Source organism: Emydura macquarii, unplaced genomic scaffold (assembly GCF_026122565.2).
Source record: "Emydura macquarii macquarii isolate MOO-44397 ecotype Brisbane River unplaced genomic scaffold, CSIRO-AGI_Emac_v2 contig_2768, whole genome shotgun sequence".
Classification (NCBI taxonomy): domain Eukaryota; kingdom Metazoa; phylum Chordata; order Testudines; family Chelidae; genus Emydura; species Emydura macquarii.
The window spans coordinates 51,691,994-51,714,180 of NW_027132905.1; the positions used below are offsets into that span (position 1 = coordinate 51,691,994).

Consider the following 22,187-nt stretch of genomic DNA (forward strand, 5'->3'; position numbering starts at 1 on the left):
AGCCTGCTGTATGCTGTTGCAGTGCTTTGTTAGACAGTATTCCACCCGAGGTGACAAGGGTGGGTGAAGTGGCTGCAAATTCTGACCGAAGGGGTTGCATGTGTGTAAGCGAGAGCAGCATTCAGCCCAACAACTGGAAAGCACTTTAGGATTCCCCTGTAACTATTACTAGTGATGGGTCAGAGTTGTGCATTGCAGAACTCAGAACTCTCCTGCTTTACGAGAAATACAGTCGTCCAGCGGTAAAGGGAAAAGGATTGTATTTCTCAGAGTGGAAAATTGAGTGTTGGGTACTTATTAAAATATTCAGAAGTTAGGGGGTACTTTCTACTTAAAGGGTTAAGAAACACTGATCTAGGGAACATAGCACAAGGGGGGGGGGAGTGGGAATGCGCTCAGAGTAGACAGGACACACTGGGACAGACCTGGAGTGAGTCATGGGGTACATCTACACTGCAGAAGAAACCTGCAGCAGCACGTCTCAGACCCTGGGTCAACTGACTTGGGCTCACACCAGAGGACTAAAAGTAGCTGGGTAGATGTTCTTGCTGGGGCTGGCGCTTGGGTTCTGCTCTCACAGCCCTGAGATGGGTTCCTCAACCACCCTGCCTCTTGCCTAGGCATTTCAGTGACATCCTGGACATTAACACCCTGCAAATCTCTCACTGGAAATACAGAGCTGAAGGCCCTGGGACCTCTGATTCCCATGCTGTTCCTTTGGGAGCTCCATAGTGGGGAGGAGAGCGGTGCCTGCGCCATCCATCACCGTTGTATGGCAAATCTCTTTTAGCAAACACATGGACAGGGAAATGAAACCATCAGGGGAAGGAGCTTTGCCCGTCCCTATGCCCCTCGTGCTCCCCAGACACATCCGCCAAATGAGCTCATTAGCTTCTTACAGAACCTGCACAAAATGCTGCTTTGTCTGGAGCCTACACAGAAGCTCGACAGTGACTAGGCTGCTGATATGCTGGGACCCCCGGCCACTACGCTGACCAGCATTGCTTCCCTGTCTCCTTGTCCTCCCCCCTCAATCTGCCTGAGTCCATCTGCCTTATATGCAGAATGTCAGCTCTTGGGGCAGGGCCTGTCCTTTTGTTCTGTGTGTGCACAGCACCAACGGGGCCTGGCCTGGGACGGGGGCTTCTGGTGCCATAGTAATAATAGCAATCACGTGTGATTGATGGGGGCTGACAATCTTGATACAGGGGACTTTACTTGTCGTGTTGGGAAGGGCCCAGGGTGATCTTCCTCCCAAAAGGAACCGGCTGGATCCTGATGGGGATGCTCACTTTGTGGGGATTGTGTAGTTTGTCTGTCTGCAGCAGGAGAACCTGCTGGCCAGCCACAGGGGGTGGAAGGAGTCTTGCCGTGAACTTGTCACTGGGGAGGACTGAGAAATTCCTGCGCAATCCCTTTGCATTCATGGCGTCCCACTGCCTGGGAGCTTCTGGGCTACTTTACTCTCTGGTATGCAGCCCAAGCCAGCACTGCAGTTTTCATTGTAATGGGTGGATTGGGATATGAGAACTAGCTCACACTTCTGCCCAACACAAATCATTCTTGAGATTTGAATACATTCAGCTAATTAATGCCTGACTTCTGGCTGCAGATCTCATGGGGCAGGCCTGTTCCCGTCCACTGTCTCACCCCATTTCCAGATCAAAGGGGCACAGATGGATTTGGATGTGGTCCACGTAGACGTTTCCCCAAACTGAGTCACACATATTGAAGCTCAGCCATCTCTTTGACTGCACTGTGCCTGTCAGTAAGACGGAGCGTCCAAAAAAGTGTCAGTATTGCATTGGTGATTACGTTTAATGACAATTAAGCCACTGGGACGTCTAGGCTCTACCCTATGCAGAAGAAGAATAAGGAAATCAAAGTACAATGACTCTACCTCCATTCCAGTTCTGTGGGCCGTTCAGAGCTGTGACTATCACAGTTTCTCTCCAGATGAAGGACTTGTGCAGGCAGTGGCTCTGGGGCCAGGCTGCCTGGTGCATGTGGGAACAGTCTAGTAAGGTGCTTCAAACAGCAGCAGCAGCAAGAGAAACTCACTCATCCACCCACTGCAGGCACCATGCATCCTGAGCACATTCCACTCCCCCAGCTCCGTCACTGCATTCTTTGCTCACTGGACTTTCAGGAGGGAGTCAAGTGACCAGCAGTTGCTTCAAGTGGCCAATTGCCTCTTATCTCTTTCCAATCCTCTTTCACTCTCAGAACACTGTGCACAAATGAGCGGGCTGGGCAATTAAGGACACACCACCTGGGCGGACATGGTTTCAGACAGCGTGTGGAATTCGGCACGTCCACTGCCATTTATTATAGGCAAGAATTTTATGGTTCTTTGTGTTATGGCCACTTTCCCAGGCCTGACGAGACTCTGAAACATTGGGGCCTGCAAGGGTGGGGCTGACATGCTCAGTTGATAAGTAGTTAATTATTAGTCCATTCAGCGTTTATTAGATGGCAATAAATTTGCTCAATCTATGGCTGGATTAATGAATTACCAGGTAAATGTTGCGTGAAGGCGTTATAAAGCTTCCCTTCACTTTGAGAAGAAACAGGCCTGACTGCTAGAAGAACCGAGTACTCAGAGTCCAAAGGAGCAGAGAGGAGAGAGAAAAGGAGCCAGAGAGACACAGGAAAACGAAAACGAAGCACTAAAATCAAGACAGAAGAACTAGTCCTCTAGAGAAGGAAAGGGAGTAGTACCTGCCGGTGCCATGAAAGGTGTCATTTTCCCAGTAACTGTTATGCTTCTGATATTGGTGCACAGCTCCCAGCCTGTCTATGTCCAGGTGAGATCCCGGGCTCTCAGACCCTATGATCTTTTATTGTTACAGATTCAACAAGGTGTGACTGTGATGCAAGAGAGCATGGTTAGAACCGGGGATTATCAAATGGCCTCATGGGCTCCAAACCTCACCTTGCCGCTGGCATGGTGTGTGACTTCACTTCTCGGTGCCTCCGTTTATCTGTCAGTAGAACGGGGTTTGTATTTATAACCTGCCTCTGTGACTTGATTGTTTGCACCACTGCTTTGGAGTCCTCCAGTGAAAGATGCTCTGTGCTGTAAGTGCCAACTGCATGCCTGCTGGTGACCTGGCATGTGCCTGCTGCCAGGCACCTCCAGACACATTAACAAGGGATGTCTCCTATTTTACAGAAGGGGCTAAATTATTTGTGGTCCGTGTGGCTGATCTGCTTTTGCGCAGATGTTCCCCCTGCAAATAATCCACTCATTTATGTGATGGAGCCTGCACAGATCTCACACAGGGAATAAAAAATGGACCTAAAGGTATTAGATCAAAAGGGGGATGGTAAATAAGGCCAGATTATCAACAGTGCTCAGCACCCATTATTGGGTCCTATGAGAACAATGGGAGTTCTTGGGTGCTGTGTTGTTTTGCAGATGTGGCCCAAAGTGTGTGATAATTCAATGTCATTGCAATTTAGAGTGGCAAGCTATATACTATTGTCAGCTATTAATCAAGTCTCTGTGTGTAGGGCAGGTTTGCTGGGAATGATGGGGTAGGTACAGTATCTCAGCTTTGCTTTACTCTTCATTTCCTCTTCTGGGGCAGGACGCTGCTGATTGTGAGGTCACCTCTTCCTTTTCTCCCAAGCTGTTCCTGAGCCCAGTGACTGTGGGTGGGAACAGATGGTTTTCTGTGAAAGGAAAAAAATCTCCAGCTCTTCCCATCTGCCTTGCGGCTGCAGCAATGGCTTCTTTTATGCAACAGAAAGCCACAGCTAATTGGAAAAATTGGTTTTGCCTTTTCTAGTATCTTTAATATGCTATTTACCACTAGTTCTCTCTTCTTACTCTACTGCCAGTACCAAACCAAATGCATTCTCAAGACTGCATGTGTGTGTGTGCAAACACGCACGCACGCATGCACGCACGCAGGGGTGTAGGAAACTCAGCTCTAAGCTTCCAGCTACTTGCACTTTGAGCCCAGTTTCCTGGGGAAGGGCTATTCCCAGTGGCTGTAGAGAATGTTAAGTCAGTTTGCATTTCGTCTTGACAGTCCCTGGTTTTGAGTTCACCCTGCCACTCGTGAGACCAGAGGCTTGTGTGATTCACTTGTGAATATGATTCTAGCCCTCTCACAAGGGCCAGGTCAGGTTCCCCAGATTTAAACGGATTTCTCAAGGCAGAAAACCAGCCTGCTAGTCTGTGGAATCCTTCTGACTGTTTCCATTCCATATGTCATAGAAGACACATGGCTAAGGAAGCACCTTCGGCAGGATGGTGACTGATCTCCATGTGACGTTGCAATATGCTCTCAAGGATTGTGTATGGTAAACAAAGTACCTTCCATATGGCACCGATCTTGATGGCACATTGCAGAGATGCATAAAAAATGCTTTGGTAGGCATGTGCGTTCTGTGGAGTGTAAATGGAGAAATGATTTGAAAATAAGTGTTTCAACTTCCATGATAAAATCCGACAGCTCTGCAGCCTGGGGACAGACGTTCTGTCGTGTCGGCAAGGCAGGGGCTAGTCGCTCAGGTGCTGCACTCTGCATTTATCATATGGAGCAGGCCCCAAGATCTGGGTCGCTTGTTTCCATTACTTTGTATCTTCTGGACATCTCGCTGGGATTACTGTTCACCACTGTCCCAGTCCTTTCATCGTACGGGGGGCGGGGGAGGGTGTTTTTGTGACTTTAGCGCCAGTCCACTTGGTCTTTAGGGTTCCCTTGATGGAAATATTTGTCTTTATTGCATGTTTATTTACTATTCTTATCACATATTTAATGTATATACTGCACAGCCTGGTGCTGAACGTTCCTGGTTCGTTGTCTTCTTTTCTTTTCTGATCTGTTGCTTCTCTTCAGGTGTGCTGGAGTAGCTGGGCACCTCTTCATACCTCTGCCTTTCTGGGGGCATCACCTTGTTTGGATCCCAGTCCTTTTCTTCTCTCCAGAGATCTTCCATGTTCCCAACTTTCATTCCCACTAATTATTGACATCACATATAGTGAATCCTAGAAATGAGGTTACTGAAATCTACCCCAATTCACCTCTGTCATTCTCTTCTTGAGCTGTAGTTATTGTATCTCTTCCTTTTTATCATTTGTCTCACATTATTAAAGCCCAGGTGTCTGAGGCTATAGCTAGGTGCGTTGGGATGAAAATGAAGTATTCAACCCTTTTAATGTTCACTTTCCACAAATACTCTAGCAAATGAGTGTAATACCAAGAACATTCATGGAAAGAGAGGATTTTGAGGGAATTTTAGAATAAATTAATGGATAGTAAATTCTGAACTTCTATGCCTGAATACACACCCCAGAAATCTAATTCTAAAAGAGACACACATCCACTAAGGGAACAGAAACCAGGCCATCAGACATATGTGTCCAATTAAAACTAAGCAATGCTGTTCACATTTTGAATTTCTAATAATCTTCTTGTCAATAAACCAGATTTATTTGTAGACATTCTTTAGCAAATAACCTTGAATGACAATTTTATTTGAGAAACTCATAAACTGCTCACAGACTACTTGGAAATAGAGAAAGAGGTGAGATTTGGTGAAGAGGTGAGCCGCCGTGAAGCATCCATTCAGCTCCAAATGAAATTAAATACTGGAAAGCTTAGACTGGGCTTCAGAAAGAATCTCCTGACAGTGAGATGAATCACTTGGCAGTAGATTAAGCAAGATGATGAATGGGCTTCCAAAAAGGGGGTAGAAACCCCATTGCTTGATTACGTTAGATCACAGGGCAAATGAATAGAAAATACACTGTTCTGTATCCTGGGAGATAGACCGGATGTTACATGATGCTGGGAGATCTTGTCCATCTCTATGGCCTGTAATTGAGCATCCTCAATGAATGAGCGCTAAGGAGTTGCTTGGCTAAGGTGCCACTGGTATAGTTTCCTAAAGATTGATGTATAAGGAGCTGCAAATGAGCCAACGCTGGTGTGATGAGCTCTGCTGGCCAATGAACAGCACTAAGTGAACTCGCCTCCTGAATCATTCATCACCAGCTGCCTGCAGCCCTGTGGGAGAACTTGTAGTTCTGAAAAATTCAGGGTTCCTGTAATGGCTTTTCCTCTCCTGTTCTAATCCTCTGGCTTTTTGTTTCCTTGCGTGCTGTATCTGTCTGAGGCTTAGCAGTCCAGAGCTGCCATTTCAATACAATTGCATGGCAGAGGTCTTCATCTAATGTACCAATGAAGCAACTGTTGGCAGTGAAATATTCAGGGTCCACCCGCTACGTAGGTCTCACCTTCACTGGATTATGCTGCTGCTTGCCACTGGTTAATGCCCCAGCCAATGCACCAGACAAACGAAATCCTAAAAGTCACCCTTAAAATACCTCTCATTGTTCTAGGTCAGGTTCTGGTCATCCATTAGGTGACGCATTTTCAAACGTGGGTGTCTAGAGTTAGCGACCTCAAGCCATATTTAAGGTGGCCTGATTTACAAAGGTGCTAAGAACCTGCAGCTCCGATTTCCTCCTAATGGGATTTGTGGGTACTCAGCCCCTCTGGAAACTGGGCCACTTCTTTAGGTGGCCAGATTTGGGTCTAGGTGCCTGACTGTGAACGTGTGGCCTACATGAGTATGGGTGAGGCGATGATGGCAGCTGAGCTTGGGGTGAGGTTCTGTCGCCCTCCACTCACACCTTCCTCCTTTGCTGAGGCAGGCCCAAATGGCCCCTCATGAGCATCACCTCCTCACTCTTGGGCACGGGGCCATTCACATGCTGCTGTGAGGCTGCCCCCTTTCTCCTGCTTATTGCCAGGACTAAGACCCGCGTTCAAGGAACCGCTCAGTAATTAACGGAAGTCCCGCTCACTAACAACAGCCCTATAACTCAATGCCCTTGAACTTCTTGTGACTGGAGGTCAGACTAAACTGAAAGTGGCCCTGTTAGTTCTGGCAGCTGAATTCCTACAAGCCCGCCTGCTTCCCCTAGTCTAGTCCCTCCTGCACACCCATCCCTCTCCCACTGGACTGCAAATACAGGGGTGTTGCCTATCTGTTGAGCACCGTCTGATGCTGGCCCCAAGACCAGGTAATTCCAGTAGAAACAGCAGTCAACACTGGGGGCCTGGGTCAACTTTCACATAAAGCGGTGGTCCCCAAACTGTGGGGCATACTCCCCTAGAGGGGTGCAGAGTGGGGCCTGGCCCAGCCCCTGGGAGGGTGGGGAGGAAGTGCCACCCAGCTCCACCCTGGCCCCCGGCCCCCGGCCCCTGCTCCAGCCCCGGCCACAGCTCCACTCTGCCCCAGCCCAGCTCTGCCTTCAGTTCAAGCTCCTCTGCTGAGGAAGCTTTGGCTGAGCAGTAATGGGGGTGGGGACATGGACAGATTCCATTACTGGTAAGGTGAGGGGCATGGAAGGAAAAGTTTGGGGACCACTGACATAAAGGGATAAACACAGAGAACTCTCTTTGGACCACAGCAAAACAAAGGATCCTTCTGAGGTCCTCACGCAGGGGTGAAATTCTTCATTCTCTAGGCACCCTCCAGTGCAGATAAGACTTTTAGCTGGAGGCTCCGGCAGGGGTGAGTGCAATAGGTATGCAGCTGTGTGATGGGTAGAAAAGCCTGTGTCTAGCTGATTGGACTGACAATTGGGCCACAGTGAGTGCTGCCCAACGGTGGGCACCATCTTTTCCCACTGGCATGCAACGTGCATGTATTTGGCATAACTGGTGACGTGAGCGGGATCTGTGTAACGACTCCTTTCCTGACATATTGCTTTGGTTCTCTCTAAACAGGACGGGGAATTCTCATTCACTCTAGAGTCTGTGAAGAAGCTGAAGGAACTTCTGGATGTGGACGCAAGAACCAGTCCCTATATGAGGGCCAGGCCACGTGTCGCTCCTGTGTGTGCAAACGCAGAGCTTCCCGAAGAATTTCAGCCTGTGTGTCAAAGGGAAGATGCACCCCTCATTTTTAACAGGCTGAGTACGTAGTGCATATTCTCAAGCTTCCCATTTTGCCTCCAGAGCCGAGACCCTTCCATCTCAAACGTTAGAGAGATGCAGCCACAAGAAATAGAATTCCTGCCCTGCTCCCCCCCAGGCTCTCAAGCTGCTCCTATCTCAGTCAGAGCTCCTAACCCTGACCCTTCCAGTTACCATGGATAAACACGTAGGACTCGTGTAGCCTTCGGCTTTCCACAGCAGCAGTCCTACAAAACTCCCTGTGGCGGCTGGAGTAGTGTTGAGATGAACTCTAGCTAGCACAGAGATCTCTGTAGTGAAACCTGCTTATGCAGGAGGTACCGGGGTCAGGCTGAAGTAACCATGGCAAAGCCGCCCCAGAGTAATTGTTCTTGCTACGACTTAGTTGAGATTAAAGCCAGAAGGAACCATTGTGATGATCTAGTCTGACCTCCTGCATAGCCCAGGGCAGACAATTCACACAGTGATTCTTACACAAAACACTAGAATGGCTGTTATTTAATTGTGTTCATTTGTTCTCTGAGCACTGTAGGAAAAAAATTAAACAAGAACACAACTCACTAGAGCAGGAAAGTGGTGAATGGTCCTTCCCTGATAAGCACCATCCCAACTAGCCCCTCAGTCCAGTGTTTCCTGGATGTCATCAAATCCAGACTCTGGCCTGTGAAAACGGAGCAGCTGTTGGCACACGCACCAGGTAGAAATGGGCTCTTCAATCTAGTGGAGAAAGGCAGAACACGAACTGAGGGCTGGAAGCTGAAACCAGACACATGCAGATTAGAAATAAGGCACAGATGTTTAACAGTGAGGGTGATCAACCGCTGGAAGGAACTGCCGAGGGGAGTGATGGATTCTCCATCTCTTGCTGGCTTCACATTGAGTCTGAATGTTTTTCTGGAAGATGCTTTAGTGAAACACAAGTTAGTGGGCTCAATACATGGATAACTGGGTGAAATGTAATGTCCTGTAATATACTGGAGGTCAGGCTAGATGGTCTCATGGTCCCTTCTGGTCTTAATTTGATGGATCATAAGAACATAAGAACGGCCATACTGGGTCAGACCCATGGTCCATCTAGCCCAGTATCCTGTCTTCTGACAGTGGCCAATGCCAGGTGCTTCAGAGGGAATGAACAGACCAGGTCACCATCTAGTGATCCAACCCTCTGGCCATTCCCAGCCTCTGGCAAACAGCAATATCTGCCTATCCTGGCTAATAGCCATTGATGGACCTATCCTCCATGAACTTATCTAGTTCTTTTTTGAAATCTGTTGTAGTCCTGGCCTTCTCAACATCCTCTGGCAAGAAGTCCCACAGGTTAAATCTATGAATCTAGATTCTGTACAGCACAGTTCTGTGCTACTAATGTTCCTGGTTCAATCACTGAATGCCTGTTTCCTCTGCACTGTTTTCTCCAGTGCATTGGTGAAAGATTTCACTCTTGAGCTAAGACTTTAGGTGCAGTTTTCCTTGTTATTTTGTTCAGTTATTTTGATAAAGATCCCAAAGCAGCAGTGAGTAGCAGTCTTCATGTCCCCTGATGTGCTTGCTCAGTTCCCCTACAGAAATGCCCTGACAGGATCATTGAAATACTCTCTTTTCTTCCTGAACAGACCTGGCTGTCCAAGACATGGATATATGTGAAATCTGCGCCAACGCGGCCTGTGCTGGCTGTCGCTGAAGAAGGATGAAACCATGTATATGAGGCCAGCCAAGCCCTGCAATCTTGGCATTTCTCCTGCAGCATAGTTTGCCCGGCAAAGCTATTCTCTTCGAAACGTTGTGAACAAGATCTCTTCCCAACTCCCAAGCCAGGGTCCCCGCTTCACTTTCCACAAAGCTTTGTTAGGATGGGTGGGAGGTTTGGGGAGTTGTAGAGTCTGCTGTAAAACCATTTTAGGTCTAAATCGGTGTGTGATGGTCTTCACCTGCACGAGTAGATCTAGCAGCACAGAGACAATTCTATTGGCACAACCTGTGTGCCCTGATGGGGTTAGCACTGGCGCAGTCCAGTTTAATAGTGGTCGGGGGGCTAAGGACAGGATTGATTCAATGACCAGTCTAGTTATCTTAATGTGGCCTGGTGATGTCATGCACAGGGCTTCTCGAAAGGGATTCCAGTCAGCAGCAATCATTAACTAACCACCTGGCCTGCCTGCCTTTGCAAACCTCCTCCAACCACCCCACCCCACCCCACCCCATCTCATCTCCCAATACTTTTTTCACCAAGGGTATTTTCCCAGAAGGACTCTGTGGCTTGACCCCAGCAATGATTAATTCCTTTGCACAAGTGCTGTGCGGCAGAGCACTGAAGATCTATCATCTTCAAGGCGGCTTACTTCTCCCTGCCAGGGCAAACTCAGCGCTTTCTTTGCTTGACAGTGCTTGGCCCCCGAGTTTAGAGGCAAGCCGCTCTCATTGTTTCTGGGCGTGGGCTATGGGAATCCCAGGTTCCAGGACATTTCCCTCTCTTTGTTGTATCTGTTTCTCTATTAATGCAAGAGGCTACTCAAGGCAGACCTTTCTATAACCCGATGGGGGTCTGTGCACGTTGATGGTTAGTTGCTAGGCTTCTCAGACCACTCCTATCTTTGCACTTATGAGTTTCTTTAATGCTTAAATTATGTCAGTGTAGTGAAAGATTTCTGCATGTGATTGTGATTGTTGCATGCATATGCCTTCCTAGGTGTTACACGTATGCGCAGGTGCATGGAGGTCTGTGATATGGATGTGTTTATAAAAAAAACTATACCATTTCATCCAGGGATAGGTGTGTTTTCTGTCATCTGAGGCTTGTGAGCCTTAGATTTAGTTTTTTTTAGTTTGAGTTTGCAGCTCTTCTGCACGCTCACTGACTATTTAGTAATAACTCGGTAGTGATGCTTTAGTGCATTTACTCCAAACACTGCAACAAGCAGGTACACGTTCATATTTCACACAGTCCAGCTATTGTAGTGAAATTGCAGTTGAAATATGCCTGAGAAAAGACAGCATTTCTGCATTTACGGAGTACAACACACATCCTTGCCAGTTGTCACTAGGGATGCAAAAATTAGTTTAATTTAAAATCTGTTTAAAGGGTTAACCTTTTACATCCCTAGTTGTCACCCCGTTCGGTTTTGAGCACAGTACTTTTTATTCTCAATCATTTTTTATAGAGGTAGCTCCTGTATACGGTAATGCAGTTATACCCGTCCTTCAGTTGCATTATTTAAAATTGTTACTACTAGTTGTATTTTGTTCAGATTAGCATGGCTAGAAAGAAAGTCTCATTCTGTTACCATGTACTGTGTATCATCAAGTTATTTCCCACTCACAGAAAAAGATGTAAAGAAACATTATAGTTCAAAATAAGTAAGTAAATAAAGACAACTAAGAATGTTCTGCGTTTTTATTTAAGTAAATATTCTTTCTCGTTAAGTGGGCCTTTGGTTCCCGGTTCATAACAGAAAATGGGCACCCTTTCCTGCACACAGTAACTGTGATGTTTCTGCTGAAACTAACATTATAGTTAACGGCTGGCATTTTGGAATAAGTATAAGTATCCAAGTCTGGCTCCAGTGTACCCTCTCAGCAAAGCACAGACAGTCAAGTCAGTGTCTCTCTCACAGTGTGTGGAATTAGGCAAATCAAGGTAACCTAATTTGTTTGCATGGAAAATAAAACCCAACTTTCCCTTTTCTGGCCCTGGATATTTACGTCTTGCTGATTTGCACACTTTATGGTTTGCGGAGTCTCAGTTGAAGGAAGATCCGAGCACTTCTTGTATTCACAGGCGTCCACGCTGGGTTTCAGTTTCTCCTTCATTAAATTTTTCATGACTCTGGTTTCTCTCTGTGACATCTCTATGCCACTGGTCATTCACACCCTATTCTGGTTGGCAATGGGTAACACCTGGGTGGTCTGGAACTAGGGTGACCAGATGTCCCAATTTTATAGGAACAGTCCTGATATTTGGGGCTTTTTCTTATATAGGTACCCTATTTCCCCCTCACCCCGTCCTGATTTTTCACATTTGCTAGCTAGTCACCCTATCTAGAACCTTGGGTAGTTGGGGTTTGGATAACTAGGAAATTTAGAAGCTTATTTGGTCTGGAATTTTGAAGGGAAATCTGTTAACTCTTTGCTTTCCTATCAAATTTCCAATACTTGCTGGCTTTGCTCATATTGGAGTAACACAAAATCAACCTGAAACCAGGGTATGCAGAGGTTCGGGGGGAGAAAAGGTAACTGAGATTTAGGTTGGGGAAGGGTACCACTTGCAGCTGAACAAATTCAAGATGATTGCTTGAAGTGATGCAAATAATGCATCTGGAAAAGACGTCTCTGGCTTCCTGAAAAAATGCAAAATGATATAGTCATTCCTGATATTGTCTGCGGCCTGGTCTACACTTACCGGCAAATTCGGTGGCAGTCGATGGGAGATATGCAAGCTACATAGAGTAGCTTGTGTATCTTCTGTTGACTTCCTAAATTCTGTTTAGCATGCTGTCTGCGCTGACGGGAAATGCCTTCCCATCCATGCAGCATTACTCTTTTCCCAGGGGTGGATTTATTAAGTCGATTTCCAGATCGATTGAGTGGGTCTCTACTTATGCTCAAGAGATCTGGAAGAATCAATCTGACGGCAGCGAAATTGCTGCTGTCAGTGAAGCCATACCCTGAATCAGGAGTTTGAACCTGCATTTAGAGAGAGGTCATGGTGGGGGGACATAAACATCCAGGACAGAGATGGAAAATAGAATTGGAGTTTCTGCAACACAGCCCCCAGGCCATGGCTTGTATAATTTTGATGGAAGGAGAAAGGGCCTGAGGATGGCAGAAAGCCAGAGGCACAGACTGCAAGGTTGCACCAGTTTTAAAGTGAAAGGATGTTTGTTGTTTATTTGTGGACAGTGTGTTTGGGAAGGCTTCTATGTTTTTATGCTACTGCATATGAAATTCAGGTTTGCATTTCAAATGCAGAGGATGTGTTACACAATCCTTTTTGCTCTGTCTCTTCCATGTTCTCAAATTTTGAGAGTCAATAAAGAGAAAGAGACCATAAATAGCGGTGTGGCAGCATAGATGCCTCCCTTCTCCCTGCTCGAGGGGCTGTGTTCACTGAATGCCAGCCAGAAGTCCCTTGGTATCTGTATTTGTAATTCTGCATAACCAGAGAATGTGCTTGTTCAATGTGACATTTTCACTTTTAGGCCTGGCTTGCTAACAAAAGATCTACTGGCGCTGCAGACTGTGGACACCTGTGTGCACAGCCTGGGACCACTCCAGCAAAAGACAGCACCCTGTAAGAAATGCACACCCTACAAGGGTGTCAAGGACAGACAGAGACCCACAGGTGCCCCCTCCCGCTCTTTGCCCTGGGTTTCTCCCACCAGCCCCAGTGTAAACAGCAGGTAGTCAGGGTAGAACTGCCAACATAGTTTCTACACCTCTGGAAACAACATTTATTTTGGTTTTTTTTTCTTGCAATCAGCTCTTTTAGCAGCTGGAGTTTGCCTTGTGTGCCCGCTGCTTTGCAGAACACAGCTGATTGTGATCCTGTGATTGTGATTTACATTAAAGGCATGCACTGATTTAAATCATTCCTCCCAGGGAGAGGCACAAAGCCCGGACACTGCAGTAACCGGGACCATGTGAATCCATGTGCAATTGTGCGGTGGCTCTTAAGTATCTATGGATACATCCAGGTAGCTGTTGTGGGGCAGTTCTTCATTAATCTTCCACTGGGGACCTGAGTTATTCTTGTAGGTTTATGATTTATGCTGCCGGCTCTCATTTGTATTACATAGACCCTAGCAGCCCCAGCGCGGTGGGTGCTGAATAAACGAATAGCAAGAGACAGTCCCTTTCCCAAGGAGCTTCGCGTTTAAACAGAAAGACAGAGATAGGATGGGAGTAGATGAAATACACATGTAAAAATGAAAATCAACACACCGCACGTGCCTTTCAGCCTAATAAGCAAAAGGAAAAGGGCAATGTAATGGGCTGGGGTGCAGTCCAGGGCAGTGAAGGGCAATATCACCCCTGCCCTGTGACCCTGGTGCCCTAACCACTCGGCTACTGCGGCTCATAGCTCAGTGGACAAACATGCAGTAATCTGAGTGTCTGTGGGCCATGCAGCCCTGGCTCCATGCTCCGACTCCAGCAGGCTGCCTACCACACAGCAGTCCCATTCCGGTTTCCACCAGCCCTGCTTATCCCTGGCAAGACAGCCCCAGCATGCGTCCAGCTCTGAATTTCAGTTCTGAGGAACAATAAGATTTGTTCGGTTCTTTAGAGAGGCCGTACCCACGGCTTGCCACATTAGCTGGCGTTAACAATGACATCCAGTCAAACACAGCCCTGGGCTGGTTTACATTAAAACTAAAACAAGTTTATATCCAAAAGGATGTAGGTTAAGGACATAAGAATGGCCATAGGGGATCAGATCAATGGCCCATCTGGCCCAGTTTTCTGTCTTCTGACAGATGGCAGTGCCAAATGCTTCAGAGGGACTGAACAGAACAGAACAGAACAGAACAGGGTGATTATCAAGTGAGCCATCGCCTGTCATCCACTCCCAGCTTCTGGCAGTCAGAGATTTAAGGACACCCAGAGCATGGGGCTGCGTCCCTGACAATCCTGTCTAATAACCATTGACGGAGCTATCCGCCATGAACTTATCTGATTCTTTTTTCAATCCAGTTACACTTTTGGCCTTCACAACATCCCCAGGTAACGAGGTCCACAGGTTGACTGTGAAGAAATACTGCCTTTTGTTTGTTTTAACCCCTGGCCTATTATTTCATCGGGTGTCCCCTGTTTCTTGTGTTACGGGGAAGGGTAAATAACGCTTCCCTATTCACTTTCTCCACACAGGTCATGATTTATAGACCTCTCTGATATCCCCCACCCCCAAGTCATGGTTTTTCTAAGCTGAACAGTCCCAGTCTTTTTAATATCTTCTCATATGGAAACTGTTCCATGCCCCTAATCATTTTAGTTGCCCTTCTCTGTACTTTTTCCAATTCTAATATAACTTTTTGACATGGGGCAATCAGTACTGCGTACAGTATTCAAGATGTAGATGTACCATGGATTCATATCATGGCATTATGATATTTTCTGTCCTCTTATCTATCCCGTTTCTAAAGGTTCCTAGCATTCTCTTCGCTTTTTTGACTGCCTCTGCACATTGAGTGGATGTTTTCAGAGAACTATCCATGATGATGCCAAGATCTCTTTCTTGAGTAGTAACAGGTAATTTAGACCCCCTCATTCTGTATGTCTAATTGGGATTATTTTTTCTAGTGTGCATTACTTTGCACTTATCAACATTAAATTTCATCTGCCATTTTGTTGCCCAGTCACCCAGTGTTGTAAGATCCCTTTGTAACTATTTGCAATCAGCTTTGGACTTAACTATCTTGAATGATTTTGTATGGTTTACAAACTTTGCCATTTCTCTGTTTACTTTTCCTGAATGTTTATGAATATATTGAATAGCACTGGCCTAATTCAGATCCTTGTGGAACCCCCCAACTGTTCACCTCTCTCCATTGTGAAAGATGACCATTTGTTTCCTACCTTTTAATCAGTTTCTGATCCAGGAACCTTCCCTCTTATGCCAAGTAAAAGAAATAAAGGTAGAGGTGGTCACAACAAATACAAGTAAAAATACACTTTCTAATGGCTAAGCCCTAAATAATTAAGCCAACTTTTAGGAATGTGAAAGACCCTGAAGCACAGAACTCCACAGCCCCAGTCAGCTGGAGAAAGGCAACTCACATTACTGGAATAGTTCCCACACCATGTGAAGGTAAAAAATCACTTGAAAACCAACTGAAAACAGAGAAAAAATAGTTTTGGGTTGAACAAAACATTTAGTTTGACCCGCAACAACATTTTTTTGTTTGTTTTTCCTTTCAGTCAGAAAAAACAAAACAAACAAATAAAAAAAATCTGCTTCAGGTCAACCCACACTAGACTTTTTGGTTCGGCCACTGAACCAAAAACTTAATTACTTGCTCACCTCTACTCAGAAAGAACCATTTAAACTGGGAATTAATTCTGATCAAGTATTTCCAGATATAACCTGCAGGGTCAGGCCCTGTCCCTGAAAATCTTGCAGAATCAATCAGCTTCTAATGAGATTTATGGACTGGAGATTTCATGAGGCCAGCTTTTATTTTATTTTAGCCTTTGTGATTCCATCCTGGTCTTGACCGAAAATTGGAATGAAAAAATCCTCATCCAAAGATTTCGGAATGCTCAATGAAGGTTTAATTTTTAAGCTAAAAATCTAAAAATAAATGAAAGTTCAAAGTGTATGTTTGAAGAAAATTAGTGATTTTTCTGTCCCTAATCAAAAAATGATGGGTTTATGGAATGGGCACAGGCCTGGTGAATACTGTGATGCTGGTTCTTGTGTGGTTTCGCATTGTTGCCAACTATTGTAAATTTATTGTGCATTTTGTGATATTTGATGATTTTTAAAGCACCAGCTCCTGGAGTCAAGTGATTATGTGAGACTCATCCACGTAAAACACAAACTTAAGTTTCCATCCCTCACAGTAGTGGAGAAAATCTTTAAAACATGACCTGAGTGTGCCCTAAAAGCTCAGAAAATAACAGACGAATAACCAAGCTCCAGATTTTTTATTTTGTAATTTTGGGATGGGGTTTCGCTGGTGAGTTTTCAGTGTTCAGGGTTGGCAGTACCGAAGCTGGCATGAGGGAGAGGTGTTGAGAAGATGGAGGGAGTCATAGTGTCGCTGTCTTGTCTTCGCAGGTCAGCAGAAAGCAGAGGTTTAAGGGCAGTGAAGGGAGCTGGAGCAGTTCTGCCGTAATGACTCCTAGGGCCGGAGGCTAAGGAAGATCTCTCTTTAACAGCCGGCACAGGCAGCAAAAGCACAAATTTCACAGATGTCGGGGGATCTAGCGATGGGTCCTAAAACCAAAGACAACAGGTCAGGTTAGGGCTGGCTTTTCCGTTTCCTCAATACAGGGATCCCCAAACTGTGGGGCGCAGGAGGAACATTCAGGGGGGCATGGCAGGGCATGGGTCAGCCCCCACCGGGGCAGGGAGGGTGTGCCACCCAGTCCCGCTCTGGCTCCGACCCCCAGCTCGGCTCCTGGCTCACAGCCCAGCATGGAGAGCACCTTCGTGCCAAGGGCTGGGACACGGGCCACACAGAGTCTCTGAGGGAATGTACACAAACCAACTGGGGAAGGACGTGAAAGAGCTGCCACCCAGCTGGTCAACACTGAACATCCCCAGGGGCAAAATCCTCCCCAGGGGAGGAGAGCGAGCGAGAGAGAGATCAACCCCACAGAGGAGTGGCAACCGGATGGCCTCATGAGGTTCAGCGCTGAGGCTTACAACGTACTAGACCTTTGGGGCGGGCGTCAGGGGCAGTAGAGACCCAAAAAGCAGAGCGGGGAGTACCTGGGCGGTGGGATGCCTAGGGCAGGATTTTCTCCCCCCACAGAACATGGCTGGTTTCTAGGGTACTGTCTGTAAACACCTACTTAGCGTCGCAAACATCTGGTCAGCGTTTGGTGCGGCGCAGAGCTGCAGGAACTCCTTGGGAAGGGCAGGGTTGGCACACACAGGGACGGAGATGGCACTGCGCAGCGCAGGATTCCTGGACCCAGGATTACCCAGGAGGTCTTTCAGCTTCTTCACAGACTCCAGGGAGAATGAGAACTCCCCCACCTGCCATTATAGAGACACGCATTGAAAATCACGCTGTCCAGCATCGGTCTGCAGCAGTTCGAATGTCCTAGAGTCTTATATACGGATCAAGTCTTTCTGCCGAGAAGGCTTCCTTAGTAGAAGCCAGTGCAGCAGCCCAGAGCCCAGCAGAAGTCTCCATATAGCCAGTGGGCAGTACTTCAACACACAAATACACCCTTTGTTTTCAGTGGGACTACTCATGGAATGGGACACTACCCAGCAGAAGCAATGGCAGCAGAATCTAGTCCCTGAGGCCATCCTACTGAAACATGGCACCAAATTCCTCTCTCATTTACACTGGTGTAAATCAAAAGTAACTCCACCATTTGGTCCATTCCCCAGATTTAACATCCCAAGCGACAGAAATCCTCGACTGTTCCAGGGCAGTTGGATAAACACTGGTGCATGCTGGAGAACTAAACTTTAATCTGTCTTTGACTCCTCTGGCACTGGGTGCTGCTAAATTCAGGCCACTGGATTAGGTGGAGAATTGCGTTGTTCTGTTATGGAAATTCCTCCGTGCACAGAAGGAGAAGACATCCATGATAACACAGGGGATTTGCTCAGGTGAGGTGGGACAGAAAACGTGGTGATATTCCCCCAGCAAATGCATTCGTCACCTTTCCCAGCATTCCTCAAATACCTCACCCACTTCCAGCTTGCAGAGAAGCTCATGCTCTTCACCAGCTATTTCAGCTGGGCTGAAAGAGGCATAAGGTGGTCCAGTGATTGCCTTGCTTCACGGAGTGAGTTAGCAGAGCAGCTGGCATTAGCATCTCCTGCCCTCAGAGCCCCTTTTCTAATGACTAGACCTATGTCCTCCCTGTAAGTAGCATGGTAGCCTGAACTTTACCGGTTATTGTAAATCATTACGTTAGGAGAAGCCAGGTTCAGGATTGCCACCTGCTGCAATTTATTTACAATAGTTTTCCTTCAATTCCTGGTTGCTGTTTGCAGAGCATTAACAACGGTATGGAGTTATGATAACTTATTATTGTTATCGCTCTACTGATTGAGTCTCTCCTGCGCTCAGAATAAACACAAATTACTTTTACTTTTTCTGGATATACCAATACTGACTTGCGTGGATATATGGCCTGTGTGTCAACCCTGACGATTGTATATCGTATCTATCTAATCTGTCTATTTTTATGTTTATACTATGTTCCTCCCTCATTGTGGAGCCCTATGAAAGGGCTGTTGATACATTGGAGAGGGTTCAGAGAAGGGCCAGGAGAATGATTAAAAGCCTGGAAAAAAATGAGTGTAGTAATAGATTCAGGTGGCTTGATTTATTTAGTTCTAACATAGAGAAGGTTAAGGGGTGACTTGTTCATAGTCTCTAAGTACCTACACGGGGAGCAAATATTTCATACCGGACTCTTCAGTCCAACAGACAAAGGTACAACATGCTCCAATGGCTGGAAGCTGAAGTTAGACAAATTCAGAAGGGAAACAGGCATACATTTTTAAGCGAGCATAACTAACCATTGACCCAGGATTGTGGTGGATTCTCCATCACGGGTCATTTTAATACTAAGATTGGATGTTTTTCTTAAAGCTCTGCTCTAGTTTGGACAGAAATTATTTCAGGACAGCTCTGTGTCCTGTGTTATACAAGAGGTCAAACTAGATGATCACAATGGTCTCTCCTGGTCTTGGGATCTTTTCATTCCACCCTAGAGGTGGCTGCATTTCAGTGTAAAGTGAGGTGATTCCTATGTATATATGGTGATACATACTCTGAGCAGTTTGTGAGCAAGCTCTCAAACTAAGGGACTTCATTGGTGTACAGGGCTTATGCTACCTCTGCAGATGGCTGCATTTCACCCACAGTCTGTCCAGATTAGTTCAGCCTTGCAGTAATTCCCACTGCAGGCAATGGGAGTGCCGAGTGCTCAGCGCCTATGGAAACAAGGCCACTTTTGAGTGCCTAAAAATGGATGTAAGGACTAAGTTTCAAAGTCTTGACCTTAATTTCCCTGGGCCTCAGTTCTCAGATGCGTAAGCTGTGGCTATAGTCATGCTTATATGCCTCCTAGGGGACTGTGAGGTTTGTGATCCTCAGCGCAAATGCAGACTCCTGCAGGATGCTGCTGCTTAACTCTACGGGATGCAAATGAGGCTGCAGGAGGAATGAAAAACCACTTACCTGCACTGTGACACAGTCAGAGAAGGCTGCCAGGGCGCACAGGCACAGAGCTGCAGTCAGAAGAGCCTTCATGGTGAGAGAAGTCTTGGGAAGTGCCGCTCAGCTCTCACCTGGACCTGGTTTCCTTTCACCTGAAGACAACTAGGTGTCTTTATTTTAAAGGATGCTGCAGTGGTTACTGTGTAACTAAGGCACGTCACTGGCTAGGGTCAATTACAGCCTGCTTGGCCAAGAGCCAACTGAAACGCCCTGGTGGAAAAGAGACCGAATAAAAGATAACACCCGATAAGCCGTAATCAATCTGTCTGAAATCTGACATCTGTTGCTTTGCGTCTATGCTTTAATTCATCGGACAGCCTGATAGCCCAGCTGTGGTGGAGATCAAAGGCAACCAACAGCCCAAGCCTGTAAGCTACTCAGTGCCTTGCAGGAGGTGGGGAACACGCTCAGTGCCTTCATTGGACTCAGTACATGGAATAATCAGGTCCCAAACATGCTGAGGCTGCACTTCACCCCCGGGCCAGCACAAGACCGCGGCATCTCTGATGTCCCACTTAATCATTCACAACGAGGTCTGAATGGTGGTGGTGCCTAGACCTTGTGCTAGTCCGTGTTCTGGATGGCTATCACTTAGCGTGTGAAATCAGTCACAGTTACTCTAAGGGACCATGTCCAGTGACCAGGGTCACTGAGCTGCTGAGGAAGGAGAATGGGGGGATTGGAAGGCAGGGGAAAGTCTGCGTTAGGGAAATGCAGATGGCAGGGCCAGTCCTGCAGGGTGCTGGAATCAGTGGGAAAGGCACATATTCAGCACCTCTAAAATTCAGGTTTTCTGAATATGGATTTAGGTGCCTAAATCCAGGCACCAGCAGTCCCTTTTGAAAACGCGGCCGTCCAATTTTAAATTAAAACAAGAGAAGTTGTTCATCTGCTTGTTTTGACCGTGGATCATTAGTGTGCGCTCTGAATATTCCCAAACTGGTTCTGCCACTTAAACAACCCCAGTGATGAGACGACACCACGACACTTCTAGTTAATGCCACGGGTTCATACACAGAAGCTGGTGATTATTGTACCTCTGACATAGAAAACCGATGCTGGATTTCACTGGGTTTTTTAACTGTTTATTGTTCTGCTGCTTACCAGGAACCAGCCTGTAACTGAAATACAGCTTGTAATAGTAGACTCATGCCCCAGTACAGCAAAGCACTCACTTAACTTTACACACCTGAATGATTCCATCCCTAGTCTAGTCTACGTAGGCTCTGATGCTGCACTCATCCCTAGAGTATCTGAGCGCCTTCCAATAGTGCATTTAGCTAACTGACTACATGCCAGTCACATGTTGGTTGTTCTCTTCCTCTCCCCAGGGGAAGAAGTGTGTGCAGTGCAGTGGTTTGTTTTGGGAGGGTTTTGGTTTGTTCTGCGCCTTTCAAATACATCCCTCTTGCCATATATTTGTTAGAGAAGGCAAGGGCAACGAAAGGCACCTTGCACTTGGAGCAGAAGGTGGAGAGATCGGGGCTGGTCCTTAGCTCTTGGGGAGCTCATTCCACAGTCTTGGGCTGGCTCCGGAGGAAGTATTGCATCCTGTACAGGTGAGCTTTACCCTTGTTGTAGACAGTCCCCCTGGGCCAGAGGAATGGAGCGCTTGGCCATGCTCTCCATCCTGGAGATGATCTTATGTGTGGTATGGCCACACTCTGAGCTGGGGGCACGATGTCGTCATACTCATCCTAGCCTGATGTAGTGTAGCAGTCTAGCGGCTGCTAGACTAGCCACGGTGAATCTGTACCCACAGGTTTCAGGTGTATTTGTGCTTGGCGCCATTGCTTCCACTGCCTGGGTGAGCAGCAATTACACTGATAGTGAACCTCACGCCAGCTTGATGAGAGCTCATGTGAGCATGTGTGCGCAAGCTGGTATCCCAGCTCCTAATGTCGATGTAGCCTTAGATACCCTGGGCCAGCCCCGGCTGAGCTGCACCTTGAAGATAAGGACCGAGACCTTGAACTTGATTCAAAATGCTGTGGGAAGCCAGCTGAGCAAAGCAGCCAGCTGCAGTGGATCTACTTGTGCGCTTGAAGCGAAGCAAGCCAACAGGCACGGAGCTGCAGTCAGAAGAGCCTTCATGGTGAACGGAAGTCTTGGCTCAGCTCTGTGCCCGTGCTGCCAAAGCATCTCTGCTAGCCAGAGGAGGGTCTGAGACATACTAGATGGGGTTGGACTGTGTCTGGACACACTGCGCCCCATTTGCCTTTCCCATCTGTTCCTGACCTGGTGGCGGATTGCTCCATAATGTGATGTTCTCTCTACTTCCTCTGCCTGTCCACCAAAGTCAGGCATGACTTTTCCTCTTCACTTTTGGATT

General features: G+C 46.9%; 2 protein-coding genes across 2 annotated transcripts; one reads left to right on the forward strand and one right to left on the reverse strand.

The window, feature by feature from the left end:
• Positions 1-2,587: 2,587 nt before the first annotated feature.
• On the forward strand, positions 2,588-11,383 carry LOC137165621 (guanylin-like). Its single transcript, XM_067566931.1, has 3 exons — positions 2,588-2,807; positions 7,755-7,944; positions 9,557-11,383. The coding sequence occupies exons 1-3, from the start codon at positions 2,733-2,735 to the stop codon at positions 9,622-9,624; spliced, it is 333 nt and encodes a 110-aa protein (XP_067423032.1). The 5' UTR covers positions 2,588-2,732; the 3' UTR covers positions 9,625-11,383.
• A 5,195-nt stretch (positions 11,384-16,578) lies between these two features.
• Positions 16,579-19,888, reverse strand: GUCA2A (guanylate cyclase activator 2A). Its single transcript, XM_067567179.1, has 3 exons — positions 19,817-19,888; positions 17,457-17,643; positions 16,579-16,875 (listed from the first exon to the last, which is right to left on the reverse strand). Exons 1-3 carry the CDS (start codon positions 19,886-19,888, stop codon positions 16,811-16,813), a joined length of 324 nt encoding a protein of 107 aa, XP_067423280.1. The 3' UTR covers positions 16,579-16,810.
• Between the last annotated feature and the right edge of the window lie 2,299 nt (positions 19,889-22,187).

What these genes read in the sequence shown, in the direction of transcription:
- LOC137165621 (XM_067566931.1), top strand. Translation starts at nt 2,733, where the DNA reads ATGAAAGGTGTCATTTTCCCAGTAACTGTTATGCTTCTGATATTGGTG. An exon ending in CCCAGCCTGTCTATGTCCAG is followed by an intron (nt 2,808 to 7,754) that starts GTGAGATCCCGG and finishes CTCTCTAAACAG; the next exon opens with GACGGGGAATTCTCATTCAC. An exon ending in CCTCATTTTTAACAGGCTGA is followed by an intron (nt 7,945 to 9,556) that starts GTACGTAGTGCA and finishes CTTCCTGAACAG; the next exon opens with ACCTGGCTGTCCAAGACATG.
- GUCA2A (XM_067567179.1), bottom strand. Translation starts at nt 19,888, where the DNA reads ATGAAGGCTCTTCTGACTGCAGCTCTGTGCCTGTGCGCCCTGGCAGCC. An exon ending in CTGACTGTGTCACAGTGCAG is followed by an intron (nt 17,644 to 19,816) that starts GTAAGTGGTTTT and finishes CTATAATGGCAG; the next exon opens with GTGGGGGAGTTCTCATTCTC. An exon ending in CCAGATGTTTGCGACGCTAA is followed by an intron (nt 16,876 to 17,456) that starts GTAGGTGTTTAC and finishes CTTTGGTTTTAG; the next exon opens with GACCCATCGCTAGATCCCCC.